Source organism: Anas acuta, chromosome 12, assembly GCF_963932015.1.
Source record: "Anas acuta chromosome 12, bAnaAcu1.1, whole genome shotgun sequence".
NCBI classification, from domain to species: domain Eukaryota; kingdom Metazoa; phylum Chordata; class Aves; order Anseriformes; family Anatidae; genus Anas; species Anas acuta.
Genome location: NC_088990.1, coordinates 21824085 through 21847124, shown reverse-complemented (window position 1 = coordinate 21847124; position 23040 = coordinate 21824085). Strand labels below are relative to the sequence as shown.

The 23040-nt window shown below is 37.3% G+C and overlaps 2 protein-coding genes across 5 annotated transcripts in view; one reads left to right on the top strand and one right to left on the bottom strand.

Moving 5' to 3' along the window:
• Nucleotides 1-420: 420 nt before the first annotated feature.
• On the top strand, nt 421-19010 carry GLDN (gliomedin). The gene is made up of 10 exons (XM_068696503.1): nt 421-982; nt 2843-2894; nt 4652-4669; nt 5679-5786; nt 7853-7999; nt 8735-8854; nt 13297-13377; nt 13468-13593; nt 14287-14437; nt 17774-19010. The coding sequence occupies exons 1-10, from the start codon at nt 653-655 to the stop codon at nt 18231-18233; spliced, it is 1593 nt and encodes a 530-aa protein (XP_068552604.1). The 5' UTR covers nt 421-652; the 3' UTR covers nt 18234-19010.
• A 1445-nt stretch (nt 19011-20455) lies between these two features.
• The window catches only part of DMXL2 (Dmx like 2), a 58569-nt gene continuing 55984 nt past the window's right edge, over nt 20456-23040 (bottom strand). For all 4 annotated transcript variants that reach the window (XM_068696497.1, XM_068696499.1, XM_068696498.1 and 1 more), the window contains one exon: nt 20456-21926. In XM_068696497.1, coding sequence (XP_068552598.1) covers nt 21717-21926 — 210 coding nt within the window. In that variant the 3' untranslated portion in view covers nt 20456-21716. The remainder of the gene's footprint in view (nt 21927-23040) is intronic.

Sequence of the window (23040 nt, the reverse complement as noted above, 5' to 3'; positions counted from 1 at the left end):
TTCTCAAGATCGATTTGACATAGCAACAACACAAGAAAGCACAAGGACTTTGTCTTTGAACATCAGATTTCAGCATTTTAAACAACTTTTCTACAAATGTTCTTCTGACTTGTGTAATTTTCATGGTCTTTATGAACTCTTTGTATTCAGGCAAATTCTGCTGTTCCTCACAGCAGTTCAACTCTTTATAATTCTTTTCTTATCTTTACTGTCAATTAATGAGGGGCGAAATTGGTTGTAGAGAGATAACATGATACCCTGTGTCACACAAGGAATAATCTGAAAAATTCCAGCCACGCTTGGACATCTAAAGCTGCAGGTAGTGCTCTTGGTGAATTCTGTACACTGTTCTTACGAGTGCAAAGAGCCTGCTGGGGCTGCAGCCTGGCAGCACACCGGGAGGGATTTTCCTGCTCTGCGATCCCTGACGGCTGATATCTCGGCCTCGGGGAAGGAAACCAGTGAGGATATCGCCCAAGAGCCGCTCCCGGGGACCGCAGGGGTAGTCCTCAAGGCCGGGACCGGTGCCCCCCGGGGATGGAGCGGGGAGGGGGGCGCGGATCGGCCGCGCTGCCCCGTGCCAGCCCCTCCATAACGCCCACCGCGGCGGGACCATAAAGCCCTCCCCGCCGGCAGCCGCTGCCCGGCGGCGATGGAGGCTGCGGGCGGCCGGGCGCTGCGGGCGCTGCTGGCCGCCGTGGGGCTGCTGTCGGCGCTCAGCGCCGCCGGGACGCTTTTCTTGCTGGCGCAGTGGAGGGAGCTGGGCGCGGCGCTGCGGGAGCTGGAGCTGGGGCTGGAGGCGGCGCGGCAACCCCCGGCCCCCGGCTCCGGCCGGGACCTGCTGGGCGGCACCGCCGGGCCTTCCCGGGCGCCTCCTGGCGCCCCCCGCAGCAAGCGGAGCCGCCGCGGCGAGCGCGCCCGCGGACACGTGCGCGCCGAGACGGACGAGCTGATGATGATGCTCACCTACTCCCTGGTGCCGGTAGGGCAGAGGAGCGCTCTCAGACTTTGAAACGCTAAGAGGTTTAGTGGAGCTACAGCAAACATGGGTGGAATAAAAGGTCAGCCCACCAGGTTTGGAGGTGGCAGGTTTTCAAACCTCTGCTCCGCTGGTGGAGTCGCCCGTGTTCTTTCTGTCCTGCGTCACACCAGGACGCTACCAGGCGGTATTTTGACATCGTGCTTTTCTGAAATAGGTCGTGCCCTTTTAGCGAGCTTTAAATTCAAGGTGTTAAATGAAGGGTCGAAAGAGGACTGTAGCTGCAAGAGCATTCCCTTTATCTGGCAAAACTGCATAGCTTTTTGCACTTCAGTGCAAAATTATCCTTGCTATGTAGGAGCAGTTAAGTAGCTGAAAAGTTTTCATTGATTTAGAAGCTTTTAAGTTCTGAGTCGGAAGAAATGCAAGAAAAATATTACTGTTGAAGGAACCTGAATGGAAAGTCTGTCCCAATAAAGATTGCAGGTTTAAGCCCACAAAGAAAGCAGAAAAGGCAACTGATGTGGCTATTGATTTTGGTTCCAAAAACTTCTCACAGGAAATACCTTTTCAATAACATCCCATGGATGTTTTTGTCAGTAAGTCATTGCACTGATAACATCTGCATTAATATTAGAGCTAATGAGATGGTATGGCATAGGTTTTCACAGCTATGATATTCCAGGTCTCTGTTGAATATAGGCCTTGAGTGGAGGTCTTTTCTGAGCAGAATCTGTCTTGCAGTAGAGGCACAGATTTTTGTGGTTGGGGGTTATGGGTACTGATATCCTACTGCTCTGCACAACAGCTGGTTGGGGGGAATCTATACTGTTTTGTGGATGGCCACTGTTCAAGAATCTTTGAAATAACTTTAGGCATCAAAAATCTTATTTTAGCATTAATAGCATAAGTATATTTTAGGTTCTGGCATTTTGTTTGTTTATTTTTATGTATTTATAAATATATGTTTTTTTTGGGGGGGGGAATTAAAATAGGAAATTAGGACATATACACTAGTAGAAAGACTAATGAGAGAGTAACAGTCCAATAATCTTGTAAGCACCAAGTCTGAAAGTGAGATTTAAAACTGCGCAAAAGGTGATGGCTTACATCTCTCTCTCTAATTTTCTGAGAAGTTATTTCATATTTTATTTTGTCTTTCCCCTGCTCCCCTTTCTCCCTCTGAAGAAAGTGAAGCCTTTAGAATTTAAACAAAGTACTTTTATCTGTAGCTTTTCTACTTGGCAAAGGTCAGGCTGGATGATTGGAAGGCTGTATTGCTAATCTTTTTGTTCTCATGTAGGCTGCTTGCTATAACTCACTCCTTGAATGCCATATTTTTATTTTTTCTAACTGTCAACGGGATCACACTGATTGGCAAATACAATGCAGAGGTAATTGGAGGGCTCCAAAGCAAGTTGTAATCCTTTCAGCAGTCTCATCAAAACCATTTAGATTAAAATGCAGTTTGAATTAGAGAACACTCAGGCAAGGTGCATTTTACAAATTACAGTGTAGAAGCCAAGTTTTTTTGAGAGATGAAGGAACAGAGAAAAATGAAATTCTGATATTCAGAACCAGTTAGCTCTTCTCAGCTACATAAAATTGATCTAAAACTTCTTAGAAAGTCTGAGACTGGGGAAGTCATTTGGTCCAAGACCCCATTCAGATCAGGGCTGATGTTAACGTTAGATCAGGCTGCTCAGGGGACAAAACATTTGAAACTTCAACATGAAAACAAAACTGACAGAAAGACTTATGACAGAAGAAAAATGATTTCTGTAGTTAAAGTTAGACCAGATAAATTTATTTGAATCGTTATAGCATGCATTGTTTCAAACTTTACTTTCTTTGCAATATTAGGTCCGGGTGATGGTGGATTTATGTAACAGCACAAAAGGGGTGTGCTTAACAGGTATGTTTGTTACTATAAACATTACACTTATACCTTCAAGAATACAGATTTACCATGTTTTCAAAGAACTTGAGGTAGATAGAGTTTAAAATGTCCAAGAATTATGGTATTTATCAGAATTTATAAATCAGTTGGGTTATTTATTTAAAAAAAAAAAAAAAAAGTAACAGGAGCTATTTTGGGGCTTACCTATACCTACTTATAGTAAATGCTGGAGGTCAAGGAATTCAGTTTATATTACTTGGAGCTATTTCTTTCCTATGTAATTTTTGTAATCGTATCTTATAGATTTGGGTGTATTTAAAATACTAGTTGATGTTTAGCCTTAGTATTTTTTGTATGTATCCCCACACTTCCAGGCTACCATGGGATAAATGTGTTTACTCTCCTTGTTGTAACTTCTGTGGAGTAGTGGGACTTGGAAGGGAAATGTGCTAACCTACCCTGCCTTAGGAACATGTTAACAGTGTGCTGGGTTTCACTTGTTGTCAGTCTGGAGTTAGAACAGCTGGGACACAAAATGATGTGAGCAATTTCTGAGTCTTGATGAAGAGAACATCAGGCAGTAGCCAAATGAAGGGGTATGGTGCAGTTTGAAGACTGTAGCAGACTGAATTGTGTTCACTTTGGAAATGAGAAGATTAGAAATAAGCCACTTTTTAGGAGTTTATAAAACACTTCAATTGCTGTCTTTTTTATATTTTTAAGTGGCTCATATGATTTCAGCATACAAGAGATTTACCATAATGTACACAAATGTTAAATATTACTTCTGAAATTGCAGTCCAGTTCTGATTGCAACTAAGGCTGAACCACAGGCGATCTAAACGTTTATTTCTTTGGGCTCCAGAGTTCTGAATTCATGCTACTTAGTGCAGCTTTTTGCTCTCCTTATACTACTACATTGGCTCTTTAGTAGTGACTTTATCTGCTGGAACCCTCTGTGATACTTATTACTTCTCAAGCACCTTTCTTAGTTATCTTATGCTTATACAAGTATACTCAAGATCCTTAGTTTCAGATGACAAAGTAATTGTAGGTACTAATGTACCATTGTAGTGTGGAAAAAATGTTCATTTACTGGAAAATTGGGAGTGAGTTGTTAAGTGATGTTACTGCCAGTACTGACTAAAAGGAATAATCACTGTAATGGTATTATAAAATGATTTTCCCTTTACTTGTAATGCTTTCTAATTAATGCTGAACACTGTCGTTTTTAGGGAAATCCAGCAACTACTGTTATTTTCTGTTTTAGAGATTTTTTGTTGAAACAAGAAACTACTTAACTGAATAAAGTGTTGACAGCACTAATTTAGTTCTTTAATTACAACAACTCCACTTTTCTTTGTATTCTCCTAACCTGCTTTATTATTATTATTATTATTATTATTATTATTATTATTTTATTATTTATTTTTTAAAAATATGTATTGGACGTAAGATGTAGCTTGTTACAGAAACACTTTCAAGTAATGTTTTACTCCTGCCTGCTATGCTTTTCTTCTCATAGGAGGCCTTAAGCTTGAATTAAGTCAGAGAGTATAAGCAAATAAGACAGATTTTGTTGTATTACATATCGCAGAATAACTGAAGCAAGTCCAATTTCTAGTTCATTTTGAAATCTGACGGACTTTTCCCCCTTTTTATTGTCCTGATCTAATTCCGATCAGTTCTATTTGGAATTGTTTTTTGTTTCCTTGCTGGGAGAAACTCACCATTTTCTCTTTCTTGTGTTCTTTTGCATGTCCATGATGTAGGCCCCCCAGGTCCACCAGGTAAGGTACTTTGACAATTGCCGTAATGTATTTAGGTAACTGAAACAGAAGCTGGTATAAATGTTGAAATATAGAAATGTATCTTTATAGAACAGTTGTCTTTCTTTGCCTATTAGAATAAGGGAAAGTTGCATGACTGCCTTTATAACTTTTATGATTGTGTCAAACTATGCCCCTTTAAGTGGTGGGAGGGAGGCTTTTGTATCAGAGGGAAGAGAATAGTTTCACATTTATTGAAATGTATGTGGTCAAAAACAAATGTTAACTAGCATTTAGGTGAAGAACATATATAAAAGGGCAAACATATTTTAATATAACACTATAAATATCTCTTAAAAATTGTTGGTTACTGGTTTCTGACCCCGCCCCCCCCCCCCCCCAATTCCGTAATAACTTTTCCTTCTTTCTATTATCATCATGGTTGCTAGCCTATATGAATGGTTACTTGCTTGCTTTCCAGGTTTCTTTTGCTGTGGGTCTGCTTAGAGTAATTCTATCAGAAAAGTACTGGGTACTTTTTGTTTGTGGGGATTCGATAGTGACAAAGGGAACGATACCTTCTGTATCAAGTCAGAGTTTGGTACTACAGTATTCTGGATGAGTAGGTAAATGCTCTTCTTGTGTTAGATTAGTCTAGCCTGTATCATAAGCAATGTCAAAGCCTGTGGAAGATGTATTTCTGACGTTGACAGTGACTGTAACAATGGATTCCACTGTGTTGATCATTCAGGTGAAATATAAAAGCCTGATCTGTGCTGGTCTTCGTGCGAAATATGTGCAGCATTCAGTTCAGTCAGTTTTCTTATGCTAAGGCAAATGTTCACTTTTTGTGTTTGTGGATGTTTTTTAGGAGGATACTGTATTGGCATGGAGAGCATAATGGCCAATTAAAGGATCTTGTATTTCTAAAGAATATATACACATAAACATAATATATATAGATTTAGTGATTTTAAGGCTAAAATGCATTTAACAGTGAAAATTCAATTATGCTGTTTGGCTTGTTCAGGGCCTGCTGGACTTGATGGGCTCCCTGGCTACAATGGATCAAATGGAGTCCCAGGTATACCAGGTCAAAAGGGAGAACCCGGAGTAAATGGAAAAAGAGGAAAAATAGGTATTTTTTTTTTTTTTTTGCTGTTAAAAAAACCTTTCTTGCTGTTATATTCAAATGCAATTACTTTTAGACCTTTGTTACAAGGAGAAGGGTTTTAATGTTTACAAAGAATTTGTACATTGCAGAACTCTGTAAAATTCTTTGTTTTACACTAAGTTTTTGTAGATTACTTCAGATTTATTCCATAGTATATATATGCTATTGAATAATGCAAATTAAAGCTATTGAATGAGATTAATTGCATCTCAGTATTCTGAGTTTGCTGTTAAATACTGTCTTTAAAAGAATATTTCCATTCCCTCAACCTTCCAACATAAGGATGCTTTGACTTCAGATGGTTTAAAAAAAAACAACCAACAGAGCCAGAGTTTGGGAGTGGGAGTTTCACGTTACCATAGTTTTGCTTTCAGATACATAATAATCATGGCGGGGGAAACTGTATTTCCATATTTTTCTGTTTTCTTTTTTCTAAACAGTCTGTTTAATCTGGAAACTCTTGGAGCAGCTTTTTTTTTTTTTTTTTTTCTTTTTTTTGGGTTGCAGATAGACTTTGTAATGCAGCAGAGTCTCTAGGTACTGTTTTAATATAATCTACACAAATAGAGTAACTCTGCCAAATAGCCCATAGGCTGCATGCAGTCCACAAGCAATTTTCTATGCTGGTCAAGGAAACTGTTTGTCCTAACTTACTGATTTCACCCTGACATGTCTCTGCTAATAACACAGAGAAGTGCTGTTGTCTCTCAGATCCTTGATTCTACAAATCACTGTGCAGTGGGTGACAGTTACTGTGCTCTGAGGCTGTAAATTACTGTAAAGGTGTAAAGCAGTAATTGCTTTACAGACATATCTGATGCGTCATAGTTAATTGAAAACACTGATGGATAATTGGTTCTTCAAGGCAGAGTGACAAAACAGTGGTTTGCACATGGTAGGAGAGTAAGGAGACAGAAGGGCATCGGAAGGGATAATGCTGGGGTGAGGGGAAGATAGAGAAGCGTATGTTAATAAGTAGGCTGGCTGATGCTAGCATTTATATTTATAGCGGCCCACCTATTAGTCTGTTTTTTTCACCCTATTGCATGGCAATTTGGCAATTGTGCCAAAGATGCATTTCAGATTTCACCCCAAAAGAGTAATTGTTTCTGGTTTCACAGAGTCAATTTAAACAGTGAAACTTTAAGTAGATGAACAAGCACTTTCCTCTCAAGTACTTACAAATGTAATGTATTTGAAACCTATGCCTGCAAGAACACATATTTCCAGTCTTATGATGGTTAAAGCTTCTCTCCTAAAGCATGAAAATATTAGCTGACACAAAGGTAGAGGGTGAAAAGTTTTGGTATGTCAGTCTTATAAACACAGCATTGTTTTCCTTGTTGCAAAATATTCTAGCTGAGATTACACAGGACAAACGAATGTCCTGTTAAAAATGCTACTTTGCTAAATCAAAGCTACTTTTGCTTTGATAAAGCACAAAAAATATTTGGACTGATCATGCTTGTAACAAGTGTAGGGGCAGGGAATAGTAGCCACGTGAAAAGGTTACTGGGTGGCTGAGTCTATGCTCTGCTGGGACATAGAAAATGTTGAAAGTACAATGTGTTGTAATGTTAGTACATGAAGTTAGTACATAAAGACATTGCTTTAAGAAAAGAGGTGCTATGAAAGTGCACTTCTTCTTTAATGCCCTAGAAATGTAAAATAACTGACTTCATATTTTTTCCTTAGTGTTCCTAGTCCAGAAATACTCTAGCCAGCATTGGCAAGGCCCAGGTCTCCATGTTTCATGTTCTAAACTCAGAGATTACTAGGTAAAGAAAACATTCTTCACACCTAATGAATTATATACCATTCCCCTGCTTATTTGGTTATAAAGTTCCTTTGAAATCAAAGCAAATTACAACAATACAGAAAAATACAAGTGAAAAAAACAAGCAAACACAAAAGAAAACCACCAACAAGGGTAAATATGTTTTGTATTTCAACAAAATGCACTAATTTTAGGAACTGTGTGATTAATATTGCAACAATATTCTTGGTACTGAAACGCTTTTTATTTCTAGGCATGCCAGGACAAAAAGGTGATCAAGGACAGAAAGGAGAACCTGGAGAAATGGGTTTACCTGGCAAAGATGGTATGCCAGGTGGAAAAGGCGCAAGAGGAGCAAAGGGTGAAAAGGGGGATGCAAACAATGATGTAGTATTAGAAGGTAAGAAGAAGAAGAGGTCTCTTGCAGTAGCGTACATGACAGAAAAAGATACACTCTGCTTCTGCAAGAGTAGGACCAACTAACATAACCACATTATCCACAGTGAAGTTTTTGGGTATTGCTACAGTTTAGATATTAGTATTGGTCAGTAATAGTCTCAAGGGTGTGTGGAGCTCCAAAAATTAGAAGGACTTCCTAGGGGAGTGTGTTTCATTTATAATGCAATTCTTCACAAATACTCTTCTATTTGGTCTTTGTGTTGAGGTGTACATGAATTCCACCCTTTCTACTACACTTCAGGACAGTTGATCTCCTTCTGCTCTTTCTTGCAGTGTAGTTTTATTTATGTATTAGAAAATGAGAGCAGATTTCCACTCAAGAATACATGAAGGAAACATCATGGCAGCCACATTAGAAGTTGCTAAAACTGTAGCCTCTTAAGTTGAAGTCCTAAAAATCACAATATAAAAGGCAATAGTGGTTTATAACTCTCTAATGCACTTGTAATCCAGACAGATTAAATTGCATTCATGTCTTAGAATTTGTGAAGTTCTGGATGGCTCACATTCTAAGAAAGAGCATTTCAGGGAGTTTATTGATCACACAAAAACCTCTTAAGAATTCAGAGGCTCTTTCAGAAATCTCTAAAAGTCCATCATGTGGACATATACGGTTTTCTGCAGATTGTCTGCTTGCATGCAGGGGCTGCAACATTGTACTTCATTTTTTACATAGGTGCAAAAGGTGAACCTGGACCCCCTGGGCCTCCTGGACCACCTGGACTCCCAGGACCTCCAAGAAAACGTAAAGGTAAAACACAGCTTCAGGAGAACATATACAGCAACAAATGCACAGGTTAGTTCTTTCCATTGTTCTTTTTGATATTATTAGCTGGCTCAAAACCCATTGCTCCAAGGCTCATGGAACAATAAGCAGGTATTTAATTCTCCTGGCATAAGTAAAACTGAAAAAACTTAGAGCTGAGTATGTACTTATATGTTTTGTTGAAATGCACTCCTGGTAAGGCAGCAAGCTATCTATAATATTTGTCTTTTACTCATACTATTCCAATGCTAAAACAGTGTTTACAAATGTTTTTTTTCTGCTAGATAGAATGTATTTGGAAAGCAAGAGAAGTGCTGTTGATATTTTTAGCTTTTAAAGGCAGAATTTTAATTTTATGTATAAATACAATGCCTGTTAACCAGGTTGCATTTCACTGTTTTCTGCAAAATTAAATTGCCTGGTTATTGACAGAACCAATGCAAGGTAGACTAGCTGGAGGAAGGCAAAAGGCTCCATGTCTAATTGATTATGGAAGTTTTTGGAGCAAGGTGATCTTGACTTGTTTTCATTTTTTTGCTTCTTATCATTATTGCATCCCAATTCATGAACTAGACTCTCTTATTTGCTCTACTGTATCTGTGTTGGTGAGCTACAGAAAGTAAAAATTAAAAACAGAGCAGACTTCCTTCAAACTGCTGCAGTGACTGGCTGCAAATTACACAGCAAATACTCTTAGAACCCGTGCAGCTGGTTAGAATGCCAGTTCATAGATTGTCTGCTGAAATTTAGGAGCTGCCATCAGGTTCTCTCCCCTCCTCTCCTCTCTTCTCCTCCTTTCTTTTTATATTTGGGAGAAGGTGAAGGGGACACCTTGGTGCTTGCAAATCAAGGATGTTCTCACTCATTTTATTGTAAAACTCAGCAACCATGTTTTATAAGTATTTCAAAATGTTATCTGAGAGCATTTCTTATTGGACAGTGAAACAAGGGGAGGTGAGATGATCTGCTGTCCTTGGATGCTCTGGAACATGGGCTCTACAAAAACTGTTGTATTGTGATAACTGGAAAATTTGGCTCAAGCTATTAACTGATAATAAAATGCAAAGAGAAGCTTGTGCTAGAACAGCATTTGTATTTCTAGCTTACTCCAGCTTGAAAATGGAAGTAAACCTTTGGGCTTGGATCTACATACTGGATCTGGTCCCTGTTGTCCTTATCCTTTACCCCTCAATGGAATTAAATTTGATGTCTAAAATGATTGTATCTTTCAGTGACTGTTACTATCCCTACAGTTCTGAATTTTTCCCCTAGCTGAGAAATCTGTTTTCAGGGAGGTCAGAGTGATCCAACAAAAGAATAACAAAGAATGTCTCAGTTCCTAATTTTTTTTTCATATTTCTATAAAAGAAGGCAGCTCTCTGTGACAGTGTTTGGTTGAGTGGCATTCCTTTTATAATTGGGAATGTAGCTTCTTGAGAGGCATATCAAAAGGGAATAGACCAAGAAATTCATGTAGCTATTAAGTATGAAACATGCACCTTGATTTTTATGTCTCACCGTTAATAGGGTGATATTGATCTTATGTTGCAATAGTAAGGTTGCAGAGGGAGCCCACAGTTCTTCTCAAGTCTTGGGAAAAAAGGTTTCAGTTGTAATGGATTTGAAATAGTTCTCCCTTCTGCCAGTTTGACACTAGTAGCCCTTCATCTTGCAAGCAAAACATGTCTAAAGATGTCTAGCACCTACAATGTGTACTGCAAGGAGAAAACTAGTGATTAGCTGTTGGTGATGTCTGTTTTAGCTAAGAGTAGTTTCAAGTGAGCTAACACTAGTACCTACATTAGCATCATCTTTTCCCCTTAGACATCACTCTCCAGTTTGGTAAAAAGATTTTTTTTTTTTTTAATAAGTGCTATTAACTAGAGAATATTTAATACTGGATGGAACATACAGCAATGATTTCTGCCTCATTCTTAATGTAGAACATAACTGTAATTGCAGTAGCATGTGAGAATCTCATTTGGGAGATGCTGGGTATTGAATTATCAGAAAGGAGCTCAAAGAGTCTCTTTACAGTGGAAAGTGGATAGCTGAACAGAAATCTGATCCTATTTGAAATTCAGAAACACATGTACAAGATAAAATTGGACCATTTACTCAGGTAGCCTCTTTCCAAGTGTTGAAACAGACTGAAGTGCTTTGGAGAGATAACCTTTATTGCATGGATTTCTGATGGATTTGAAATCCCGGTGTGCAAATAGGAGTTATATTCAAATAACTTTGCAGAGAAGAGGTGTTCCTCTGTGAGCATTTACATTTTATGAGCCTGTAGACTGTGTCACCATAATGCAAAAATAAATCATCTTTTGTAACTAAATCTTCATATCCCTTTGAAGAAAAGAGAATGCACATGCTGATTTATAACTGTAATTAACTTATTGCTTAAGAATATAAGAATGATTTCTCTAAATCAAGTTTTACTTTTTTTTTTTTTTTTTTCAAAATTTAATTTCCTTAAGAGAATACAGTAATTAATTGCAAGCTCAGGTGTGTTTGATCTCAGTGGTACTGTTAGCTAATTCTAAAAAAAAAAAAACAAAACATCCCTTCACACCCTTCACACCCTCCCCCAGATAAACCAAATCAATAGTTTTCATATCTTGTAAACTCCATTAACTGTCATCCAGAATATTTTAGGATGAGAATCAGGATGTTTATCTTTTTTTTTTTTTTTTTTTTTTTTTGGTGGAAAGAAAGCAATGAAAATTTCACATAGTAGTCTCTGATTAAAAACAAAACAAAACTGTCTTTTCAATCTTAGTTGTTTTCTGTTTCCTGCAGCTGAAAATTCTCAGAGAGTATTGCAAACATTCTCAAATCTGAATAGTGCATTCAGCTTCACCAGAAACACAGGCTTGGACCTTGATTATTCCATATTGTTAGATAAATTACTGTATAGGGAACTGCTCACACAGCTAACTTTATCAGTTTTCTTTGGCTGAGACTAATACATTTGTGCATTTCAATTTATAATTTCTGCGGAATGGATTCCTTCTCTGAGATATTTTGAGAATATTTTGAGATCAGAAGCTGGAAAGTGACCTAGAGGGATTGCTAGATTCCAGTTATAAGCATACATGTTCCTACAGCTTGATTGACTGTTTGTGCCTTTTTTGAGAGATAAGTTGTGATCAATTACCACGTTTAATGCCATATCAGTGAATGTCCTAGATAAATGGATGGGAGAAATATGTGTTCTTTTTGCTCTATCTTGGAGTATTTTCTTTCTCTGTGAACAAAGACAGGATATAACTTTAAGGAGAAAACAGCAATGCAGTGCAATCTGCCCTTATTTGCTCAATGTCACACTACCCTTTCAGCATTACTTTATAGTTATTTCATATTTTTGCTATTTTACTCATTTAAACTTCATCACAGCCCCATGAAGCCCAGAAATCTATTGGAAAGCAACAATGAAAGTGCATGTCTAAAAGAATTTGCAGGGTGCATGTTAGGCAGTGAAAATGTGTAAGGAGATGAATGTTAGAAAAGAGATTAGAAAACAAGCCTACAGTGAAATCACGATATCTTCAGCACAGAACTGAGAACTCTTCTCTGTGATTATTAATTCTAAGTAAAATGAAACATTGCACTGATTTAAAGCAGAAAAGAGGTCTTTTAAAGAAGGCTTTACAGAAGAAGTTCTATAAATAACTTCATTAAGGCATTGATTAAACAGTAAATGTTAGAGAAAACCCAATCAGTTATCCTTTAAAAAATTGTTGAGGGCTGGGGGAAAATGTTTGCAGTTGTTTATTCGTTGCTTCTGTGAACCATTTTTCTATATGGAATGTGGCGTATAACTTCCCTCTGCTACTTTAATGTCATGGATGAATGGCCTGCATTCTTATGCATAAAGTGCTCAGTGTATGTGTTAGTACATTACTGTTTTGGAAATTAATGACAAGTGCAAAACTTCCACAGTTGCCTACAGAGCACACGCCCTCTGCTGGTGTATCTAGATTTGGGCATGAAACTTGAGTTTAGTCATCGCTCATTCTCAAGGAAGCATTTGTTGTGTTAATGGTAAGTCAGCCAGATGCCAGCTGTTTCAGTTATCTATTGTTATCTAAGGAAAGGGACAACACAGTCTTTCTAAGCACTTGCTCAGGAATTCACAGCTATAGAATTAAATCTGTTGGCAGAATTAGTTATTCCTCAAAGTTGTCTGTCAGCTCAACAATTTCAAGGGAACAGACAAGCACAAACACTTCATTTCCTTGGCAGAAGTGAGAGCAAACGCCTTTTTTTTTTTTTTTTTTTAATCTTCCATTTCTCTCTGTTTCTCTCTCTCTCTCTTTTTTTTTTTTTTTTTTTTTACCAGAACTACTTTTTTCCAGGTGAAATAAAATCCCAGTTGTTATTACTTTAGTTTGATGAAGTCATTGACTATGTATCTGTCATGTTGCATATAGAAAGATACCATGTTTTCCCTTTTCTCTCAACTCTAGGTGAGACATGTGCTGTACCAAATGATGACACTCTGGCTGGAAAATCTGAAGACAGAGCCCTTGATCATTCAAAAAAAGCTGGTAACCTATTAGAGAGGGGGTGAGACTAACTGCTCCTTACTGTTTTTGTACTCTAACATAGATAATGCATGTGTGCTCTTTCTCTACTAGAATGTGTCATAACATCTGTAGGAAGTCCTGTTCACTTTGTCAGTGTACAGCAAACGTTTGGAACTTGGATGCGAGAACCTGCAAATATAAGTGATGAAAGGATTTGGCTTACCATGCATTTTTCAGGTATAGTAGTAGTACTTACTCATCAAAAGTCAGTTTTATATTAACATTGCTATTAAATTCTTTCAATCCAAATTAATATTTCTCATAAAGTATGTTTTTACTCACATATTTTTCAGAATATTTTCCATGTTGCCAATATAATACATAACTATACTATAGTTATAGACAGGCTATAGACATCTGAAGTATTTTCTGACATTTTCAGGATCTGGTGTTGACTGAAAATAGTTTGAGGATTATTTTTTTTTAATCAATCCAAATTTAAATGTCTGTTGTTCATGTCTTTGTATTCTTTTCTTTCAATGGTTCCCTTATAGTTTTAATTCCTTAAATTGTAGCTAGTACTTTTGCCTTTTTATTTAGGAAAACGCGAAAATTAATCAGATGCTGCATGAGCTACATTTACTGCAGGATAATTTCCAGGAACTAAGTGGAAAAAGGAAATATTTTGACAATTTACCAACTATGTTCAGAATTAGGGCTCAGCACATTCAGTGGAAAGCAGGCCCTTGAACACCTCTGTAGGTTCTTGGTGTTTGTTTCTGGGTTATTTTAGCATATTCCAGAACATTAAATCACTGTTGAAAACACAAATAAGATTGTTGTGTGTCACAAACTTGATTCTGATTGAATTGTAGTAGAGATTTCAGAAACTAGATAAACCAAATGATAGTTGTTTTTCTCTTCATTTAGGAAACTCTGTCAAAGAATATGAGAATTCCAATGCCTTGCTGAATGATAGCTACAGAATCATTAACATCACAGGGTTCTACTATGGATGTGGTCATGCAGTACAAAACAATCATCTGTACTATCAAAAGGGAGGAACCAATGTCATTCTGAAGTAAGTCAAATACACTTAGATTAAGACAACCTTTTTTCTGTACCATTTTATGTTTCTTTTTGGTCCTATCTAAAATAGGGAGAATAGAGGAAATGGTTCAGAGTTCTTTCCAGGACAGAACAACTAACTTTTTTCTGTCTGCAACTGGAATGTTGGCCATTGGCCTTCCATAGAGTCTGTGTGTGCAGAATCCGTGGGAGCAGAGGAACTGGGAGGGTAGTCTTCAATGGTTTCTCTGATGTGAAGGTCAGTTCTTTAAACATTGTTCAGCTCTATGTCAGTTGCTACATGATACATGACATATATAGGACAACTGGGCCTGCAGATTGAAAAGATGCTGCGTGCAGAGATGACAATGGATTTTTTCTGTTGTCTGTCCTGGGGTCCATGAGTTTTGTATTATACACTACACTGCTCTGGGTGTTCTTGCACTTGAATTCTTTGCTGTGTTCATAATTGCCAGAAAGAAGTGGGAACTGACTAATGAATTTGGGGCTCAGAAAAAAAGAGCACAATTGAAGAAAATAACCTGTGCATGTGTACCTGCATCAGGGTGGAAATCGGTTCAGTTGCAGTCTGGGGGACACAGATATGGGATTCCATGACTGAAGCCCACTTATGGAACAATGGAACATTTTGGCTTTCCAGAGCTTCTTGCTGGGTTGACACACATGCCTTATTCTCAAATAGCACTGTTCTTTGCTGGTAGGAGTTGTTAATGCTGCTAGTGCAGAGGAATGCACTAAGGCATCAGCTGAGGACGTAGTGACCTGGTGTACATTCCACTGTGGAGGAGTGGTTCTGCTGTTTGATTTCTTCATAATAAGAAGTTTCTGTAACTCTCACAATGCGTCTTTCTGAATTTGAACGGGGAATTACATCTTTATTTCCTCACTTTCTACTGATGACAGACAATACAAATCAAAACCAAAATCTCATCTTGTGTGGAGTGCCAAAGAAAGGCAGTCCAAGGGCAAGTGAAAGATTGCAACTGCTTTCAAGCTCCACTACATGACTCTGATGTTTGAGCCAAGAACATTTCTATACTTTGATGTCTCTACCCAAGCAGGTGTGAGTGCCTTCTTCCTATATTCATTTGGATGCCAAGGAATGTGAGCAAGCTGCTTGGATTCTATAATATTTATTCTGCCAAAGACAAGCTCAATTTTTGGTAACCTCCTTTAAATATCTGTAGGACTTCTTGTTTAAACCTTTTTAATGACCATCTCCATCTAAGCAATGCACAGTGATGAGAGAGAAGTTCCTTGCCCTTGCTTGGGCACTGCTAATTTGGAACTGCCTTCATATACAGACAAACACAAGCTGTTTGTGGAAATTTCAAAAAATCTCTAATTTGCTGAGAGATGGTCTTTGTTTTCAGTTATTTACTTAATTTACCTTCAGCATAGACAGGATTAGGCACTGTGAATTTTGTTATAGTAAAGTCCTTGTTTCTGGGCTGCAATAAAGCTTCTGGGACTTTTGTATTGATGTGAATTTGATTAATTAATGTGAATAACAGATGAGGACCTATCTAGTTAACTTTGCAAATGTTGTAAGGAGTTTACTGTCATATTTAAAAGCTGACTAAAAACTATTTTGACTAAAAACTATAAAAACACATTTAAAAACTAGCTTTGTTTGATGCATTTTGGAATGTTTCACCCCTTTCTCCTTTGTCTAATGTTTTCCCACCTGTATTCGTTTTTGGTTGACTTACTCATCTCAGATGATCAGAAAACTTTGTAGCTTGATCTTCCCCATTGTTGATGAAACGTTTACCTGAATCTCACCGTTTACCCCAAGCTGGCAAAAGAGTAAGGACTTTTTCAACCACTTGGAGTTCTAGGCTGGACTGTCCTTGATTGGGTGAGAGAAAGAGAACCTCAGGAATGAAACGTCACTTTGCTGCTCCCTTCAGAATTTTCACATTAAAGAGGAAAAGACACGGTGTTCTGTGTCGCAGATCCTGCACATTTCTAATGAATCTTGATATACTTTTTGTCTTGTTGGCTCTTTATAGAATAACCTCCTGAAGAAAAGCTGTGTTTCTATATAACTGTTCCTGCTAAGGTCTGTTCTTGTAGCTTTTGCGTAAAGCTATTTACCAACATGAAGTGATTAATAAGGTCAACTGAGCTGATATGCATTTTTCAGAAATCTTCTCCAGCCTTGAAGCATTTTTTAGTGCATACATACGCTGCTGGAATATAGAGTTGCTGCAGACTTGAATTTTACAGAAGTTGACAAAAATCATTTTGGTAGTCTAGTCATTCTTTTCTTAGGATGATTTTCCTGCATATGTTATCAACAACTCTTCACAGAAAAATGAGTGTTCCAGTATTTTTCTCTTATGTTGAAAGTTCTTGGATGTGAAGTGCTCCTGTCAAGTCTGTCCTTTCAGAAGACTTTTGGAACTGTAGCAGATTCTTGTACTGAGTAATGTTTTTCCTTTATTTGAGGAAATGAGCTATATAGTTACACAGAAGTCACAGTGAAATGTGCTGTAATTCTGCACTACAGAATACATTAATTAAAAAGATAAAGTACACTCTGCCTTTACTAAAGAATGACATTGTTCTGTGACTAAATACTAACTGAATATATGTCTTGATAGTAGCTGATTACTCTTCTGAACTAGTTAGTAGAGGAACTCAATTTTAAGTGCTAAATGCCACTGTCCTCAGGTTATCATCCTATTAAGGAATTTCAAGGAATAAAAACAATTTTATACATCAGAGACAAGACATTTAGGCTGTCCTGTTGGAGGCCAGTTCAAGGTCAGAATTTTGGCTCAGCAAAAGTAGAATTTTTATTCCTTTGATGTTTATTTGAGCAAATCACTGCATTATCTGAACCTCTTTCAAAAGGCAAGCTCTAAGACTAGGTGATCCTGCCCAGAATTCATGCCAGTTTGGTCATTTTCTTCCTTTGTTCCCATCCAGTAGAAAGCAAATTTCAGTACTGATTTCAGTTATAAGTTTGGAGCTTCACCTGATATCTAATTCTTTTTCATACCCATTCTTTCTTTTAGTTGGCTTCTTTCACCCTAGAGATAATAAAGTTCATAAACTGAATAAAGTGAAACCTACCAAAGTGAGTTCATGTCATTGCACACCTTTTAAATTGTTATTACACTGGAATTTTCTCCTAGTGTTTTGGAAGATGCTTTGAGTGGAGTACTTCAACGTAAAAAATACCAGAATGGTCTTTAAACTCAACTATTTTTAGCTACGTTTCTATCATTATGTACACTGAATCAATACAATCAACCTTTGTATATAAAAACAAAATTCTAACACAAAATACTAAATACTTATTTTATTTTCATTTCAGATTTGGGCTTGATAAAGCATCCTTGGGCACACTGCCAATTGAAAATGCCTTATATCATGGTCGTAACTACCTCTTTGCTAACTCGAAGACATATTTCAACGTGGCAGTGGATGAAAAGGGTCTTTGGATTATATATGCCTCAAGCACTGATGAAAATATAATAGTAGCACACATTGATGAAGAAACATTTTCAGTCATTCGGCATATCAATACCACATATCCTAAGTCCAAGGCTGGTAATGCATTCATAGCATGTGGAGTTATGTATGTTACTGATACTAAGGATATTACAGTAAGTTTTGCTTTTGATTTATTGAAAGAAAAGCAGATTGATATAAGTTTTGAGTTACGATCTTCACAGTCCATTCTTGCTATGCTTTCATACAGTCTTAGAGATAAGAATTTGTACACGTGGGAGAATGGGAGCCTAATGGTATACCCTGTACATTTTGGCAGATGAATATATCTTAAAATAGCATGTTAGGGAGTCGTGCTTGGCTAAATGAATTATTATTTAAAGCTATATTATATACATAGCGAAGTCTCTTCATTTGGTATACATTTTCTGTTCACTGATGGTGGTTTGCATGTGTGCTTAAAAGGGAGATCAGACCCCTTTGTATAAACACTCAAATTATATAGGCCATTTTTTATTATTTTTTGTTCAAAGCATAGCTGTTCAATATTGCAGCTGGCACACAGCACAGACTTGCTTTTGTTTTTCGCCTATTCTTGAGCAGATAATTAGATATAATGTATGTTGATTATTCCATGATTATGTGTTTGACAGTGACTATTTATAACTATCAGTTACAACCATCTTATCTGCAATCATTTTCTAGTCAGTAATTATGGTCTTAGTATAAGCGTCTAAATAATGACCTCTTGTGTACAAATGCTGTTATTTTCACTTAATACTTTCCAGTGATCCTCTCTGAACATGTTTTGGACAAAGATATACAGCTGTTAAATATAATGGGGATGGAAATAGTTACTTAAATATAGATGCATATAAAAAAAATCATCAAATTTGAAAAGTTCAGCTAACTGTTACATAACTAAGAGCAAAATCCAGCCCAGGTACAAGGAAAATGGGAATAATGGCATTATTAAATATTGAAGCATATGAAACTGTGTTTAGTAATGAGAATGTTGGAAGGAAAGTAACCAGGTACAAAATTGAAGAAAACATGTATAATTTTTGATTAAAATTTCTGTTTTAACAGTGTTCAAGTTACTTGTGTTGCTGCAGTCTCTTCTTTACCCCTCACTGCCATCTAAGCTCTACCACTCCATGGAAGTATAACTTCCTTATAACTACACTTAGATGTAGTAAGTTATATTTTACTAAATTTGCCTCACATTCCTCCATACAAATGAAATGACAAAATGAAGGGTATATATTTTTTTTTTGCCGGTAGTCATAGAAAAATAAAATACCTGGGGCAGGATTGCATGTATTTATTATAGTGCTTTGTCACTGTTTTGTCACAAATTTGTCACTGTTAGTTTGGAAATTAGAATCACAGAATCATCTAGGTTGGAAGAGACCTCGAAGATCACTGAGTCCAACCTCTGACCTAACACTAACCAGTCCTCCACTAAACCATATCAGTAAGCTCTATATCTAAATGTCTTTTAAAGACCTCCAGGGATGGTGACTCCACCACTTCCCTGGGCAGCCCATTCCACTGTCCAACAACCCTCTCAGTAAAGAAGTTCTTTGTAATATCCAACCTAAACCTCCCCTGGTGTAACTTTAGCCCACTCCCCCTCCTCCTGTCACCAGGCACGTGGGAGAACAGACCAACCCCCACCTTGCTACAGCCTCATTTAATGTACCTGTAGAGTGCGATAAGGTCACCGCTGAGCCTCCTCTTTTCCCACTCACATTCACATTTTTAAGAGGTGAAAAATGATAGGAAATTTTGATTTTAATTTTACTCAGTACTTCGTATTTCTAAAATTAACGTTGCAAGGTAAATCCTGTCTGTTGCTTTGAGTGTTTCAATGGAAAATCATCATGACCTCAGAAATTTAGGTAGGCGTTTTCTGAGCTGCCCGTGTTTATTGGTAAAGCCCATGCAGTTTTCATCTAAATATTTAGAAACAAAGCATCACTTAAACCCCTGACTGCACTGAGCTAATTAATACCTGTGACATCAAGGCACCAATGAAAGACTATCTATGCAGGCAGAACCTTGGTCTAGCAGATGTGCTGGAAAAATACCTCGGCAGCTAAACTCCTTTCTTCTCAGCATACTTGGTGACTGCACTAAGACCATGATTCAGGCCTTGCATGGTAAGGATGGTGCAAATATAGTTCAAGCCAGAAAATGTTTTTATAATGTGCAGATGTTAAATCCATGTTAAATTTCTGACTGTCATTGTTGACCCACTCAGCTCAACCTGGAGGAGGGACAGCAAACTCGGCCTCTTTCCTTAGTGACAGAATCTGGCTTGTGTAAGTGCAAGTGTTTCTTGCAGCTACCTTTGTTGGAGATGAACTATATTCTGTTAGCTTTAAAATTTTCTAGGACAGCTGAAAGTAAAATGCAAACAGCTAATCCTTTTTACCTCAGTACATTCTGAGGCCAAGTCAAAGCTAGCTCATGCAGTCTCCAGTCAATTTATCAGAGGTTCAGTTAAGTCTATTTAAATGTAAGAAAGTTCTGGAATGAATTGTTCCATGAAATAAATGAAATTTATTTAACTTAAAAAGCGAAAACTAAACAATGACATTTACTTTTCTTCTTTTTCCTCCTTCACAGCCTGCAATTTAAAATTGCCTTTGGAGAAAGGTGCTTTTTATTATAGTATATTTTACAGTACAGCACAGACATCAAAATGTTCATTGGAGGAATAAGACAGTTTGTTAACACTTAAATATGCAGACATCTTTTCCAGTGTCTTAAGAACATGTTTTTTGTTTACAACAGAAAAATACATCTGACAACAGTAGCTAGTTATATTACAAGCAAACAATATTGAACTCTGCATAGTTTATACAATATGCTGTGGTAATAATTTAATTATTAGTTTTATCCACTATTTACTAGCTGGCCACATAAAGCCTGACATTCATCTGAAATGTGGTATTGTATGTTCTATTGGTATACTCTTAATAGCTTCATTTAATGAAGTATTTTCTGGACTAATGATTTTCCAAACTAAAAGCTGACCAGAATCATGGATGTCCTCACTACAAACATTTAATGCATACAGTACATTCCTAAAGTAAAGGCAGGTGACTAAGAGGGAACATAACTGTCAGAAAGAAAGGGAAATAGTGCACAAATTAAAAAAGAAATTGCATTTAAAAATGAGTTAATGTGCAAGTTATCAACTATGTATTAATACTAACAGGGAAAAAAATCTCAGCATAAAATGATACGTTTCACAGTACGTTCTTGATTGCACATTGTTTCACAGCATTTGCATCCATTACATGTTCTTGAGAAAATCAAATGCACTGAGTACACTTAGTTAAAAGTAAACTATTTTACAATGAGAAGTTGTAGACATGCTTCAATTAATGTGAAAAAAAAATAAAAATAATCAGAATCACATCAGAAATGCTTACTGACTTGCAGAGCCACAGTGCTTGTTAAGTGAATAACAGCTGTCAGGATCTTTACAATACACTTATTAAATGCAGCTTGTGGGTTACTGAACAATAACCCCACCTATGACTGTACTAGGTTTTATTCTTTGCTTTTACAATACAGTATGTGCATTTCCACGCCAGTGATCCTTATAGGCATACTCAAAATATACCTATTGTAAAAGTTTTTTTTAATCTTTTTTTTTCCCTCCCATAATACTTAATGCCGCTGTAATTACTTTGAAAGGCAACAAAATAGTTCCTTTCCACAGTGCATATCACTGCATTTTTAGATACTTAAAGGGACGTTATATAAAAACAAGATCAGCTCACCTAAAGCTACAGAATGTCAAAAATGCCTGAAGGTACGTTGAAAGCATTAGGAAGAACCCTCATCTTCAGTGTGCCATCTGCTCCACAGGAGAAGATACGATTCCCTTGCATGGTTTCAATCTGGGTGACACCAGCACCAATGTTTCTGAAAATGGACTGCTTAGCATGTTCATTTTTAAATGAATGAATTAAGTTATACCCAGTCAGTCTCCACACCTGTATCAAAAGAATGACAAATGAGACAGAAGGAGATTAAAATTAGGATTTCTATTTTTTCCCTAGTGTTTCAGATTCTTAGCTGTTCTAAACCCTGTTCAGCAAAGATAAAGGGTATTTTTGTTGTCTATAAGCAACAATTATAACAAGTCCAAGAGTCTTAAGGCATTTGGTGAAGCATAATGTAAAATAGCATAAAGCTACCATACTGTAGACCAGCTGGTTACTCTGCAGGGCAAAGCTGCTGTTTTACCTGATCAGCAGTGCCTGCCAGCTTCCTCCCCATGAAAGGTACAGAAATGAACAGGCTGTATTTTTATCCAAGATGAAGATGAGTGTGTCAGCTTTGCAGCAGCTGGAAATGCTTTTCTGCTAAGGAATGCTGCAGGAAGTCTGCTGCGTAATTACTGAGTGTGCAGAGTGGCAGTGCAACTGAGCTGTCCTACGTACCAGGCTGAAGGAGCTCTCAACAAGAGCAGGCCACAAGCACACACAGGCACAGAAGGCACCTATTAACACTGCGCTAAAAGGAAAGAAACTGTGTTCTCAATCTCTTTACCATGTTTTTGTATTTCCTTCCTTTACTGCTCAGAAAATAAGCTCTTTAAAACAGGGACTTTGTTCTGTTATTTTTGTGTGTGTCTGACTACTATGAGACCTCAGTAGCTGCCTGGGACATCGAAGTGAACAGAAGTTGGTGTTACAACAACTTTATGAGATGTTAAGGTTACTGAGTGCCTGCTGAGTAGTACAAACATCCAAAGGCCAAAACCAACACATCTTTAAGACGGAAAAATAAATCTAAGATTTCAGAATCATGCATTTTGCTTTACCCATTTAAAATGCGGTCATACAACTTTTAAAAGACTATTCTATTTTCTTTAGTGGAGAACAAAAGCTAATTCCTTTAGAAGCACAGTAGTATATTTAAGCTTCCATTATAAATACAAAGCAAGTATCCTGTGTAACAAGTGTAGAAGTTTTGTGGATTATTTTTTTTTTTTTTTACTGTTTTGTTACCACATTCACCTGGCAATTTACAGCATGCTGATCAAAATATATCTATACAGGACCTAAGGTAAATACTCTCTGATTACGACTCAGCTACTCTTAA

Excerpts from the sequence above, each read along its gene's own strand:
- GLDN (XM_068696503.1), top strand. The coding sequence starts at position 653 with ATGGAGGCTGCGGGCGGCCGGGCGCTGCGGGCGCTGCTGGCCGCCGTG. Across the intron at positions 13,378-13,467 it reads TGATCATTCAAAAAAAGCTG|AATGTGTCATAACATCTGTA; the intron begins GTAACCTATTAG and ends TTTCTCTACTAG. Across the intron at positions 14,438-17,773 it reads GGAACCAATGTCATTCTGAA|ATTTGGGCTTGATAAAGCAT; the intron begins GTAAGTCAAATA and ends TTTTCATTTCAG.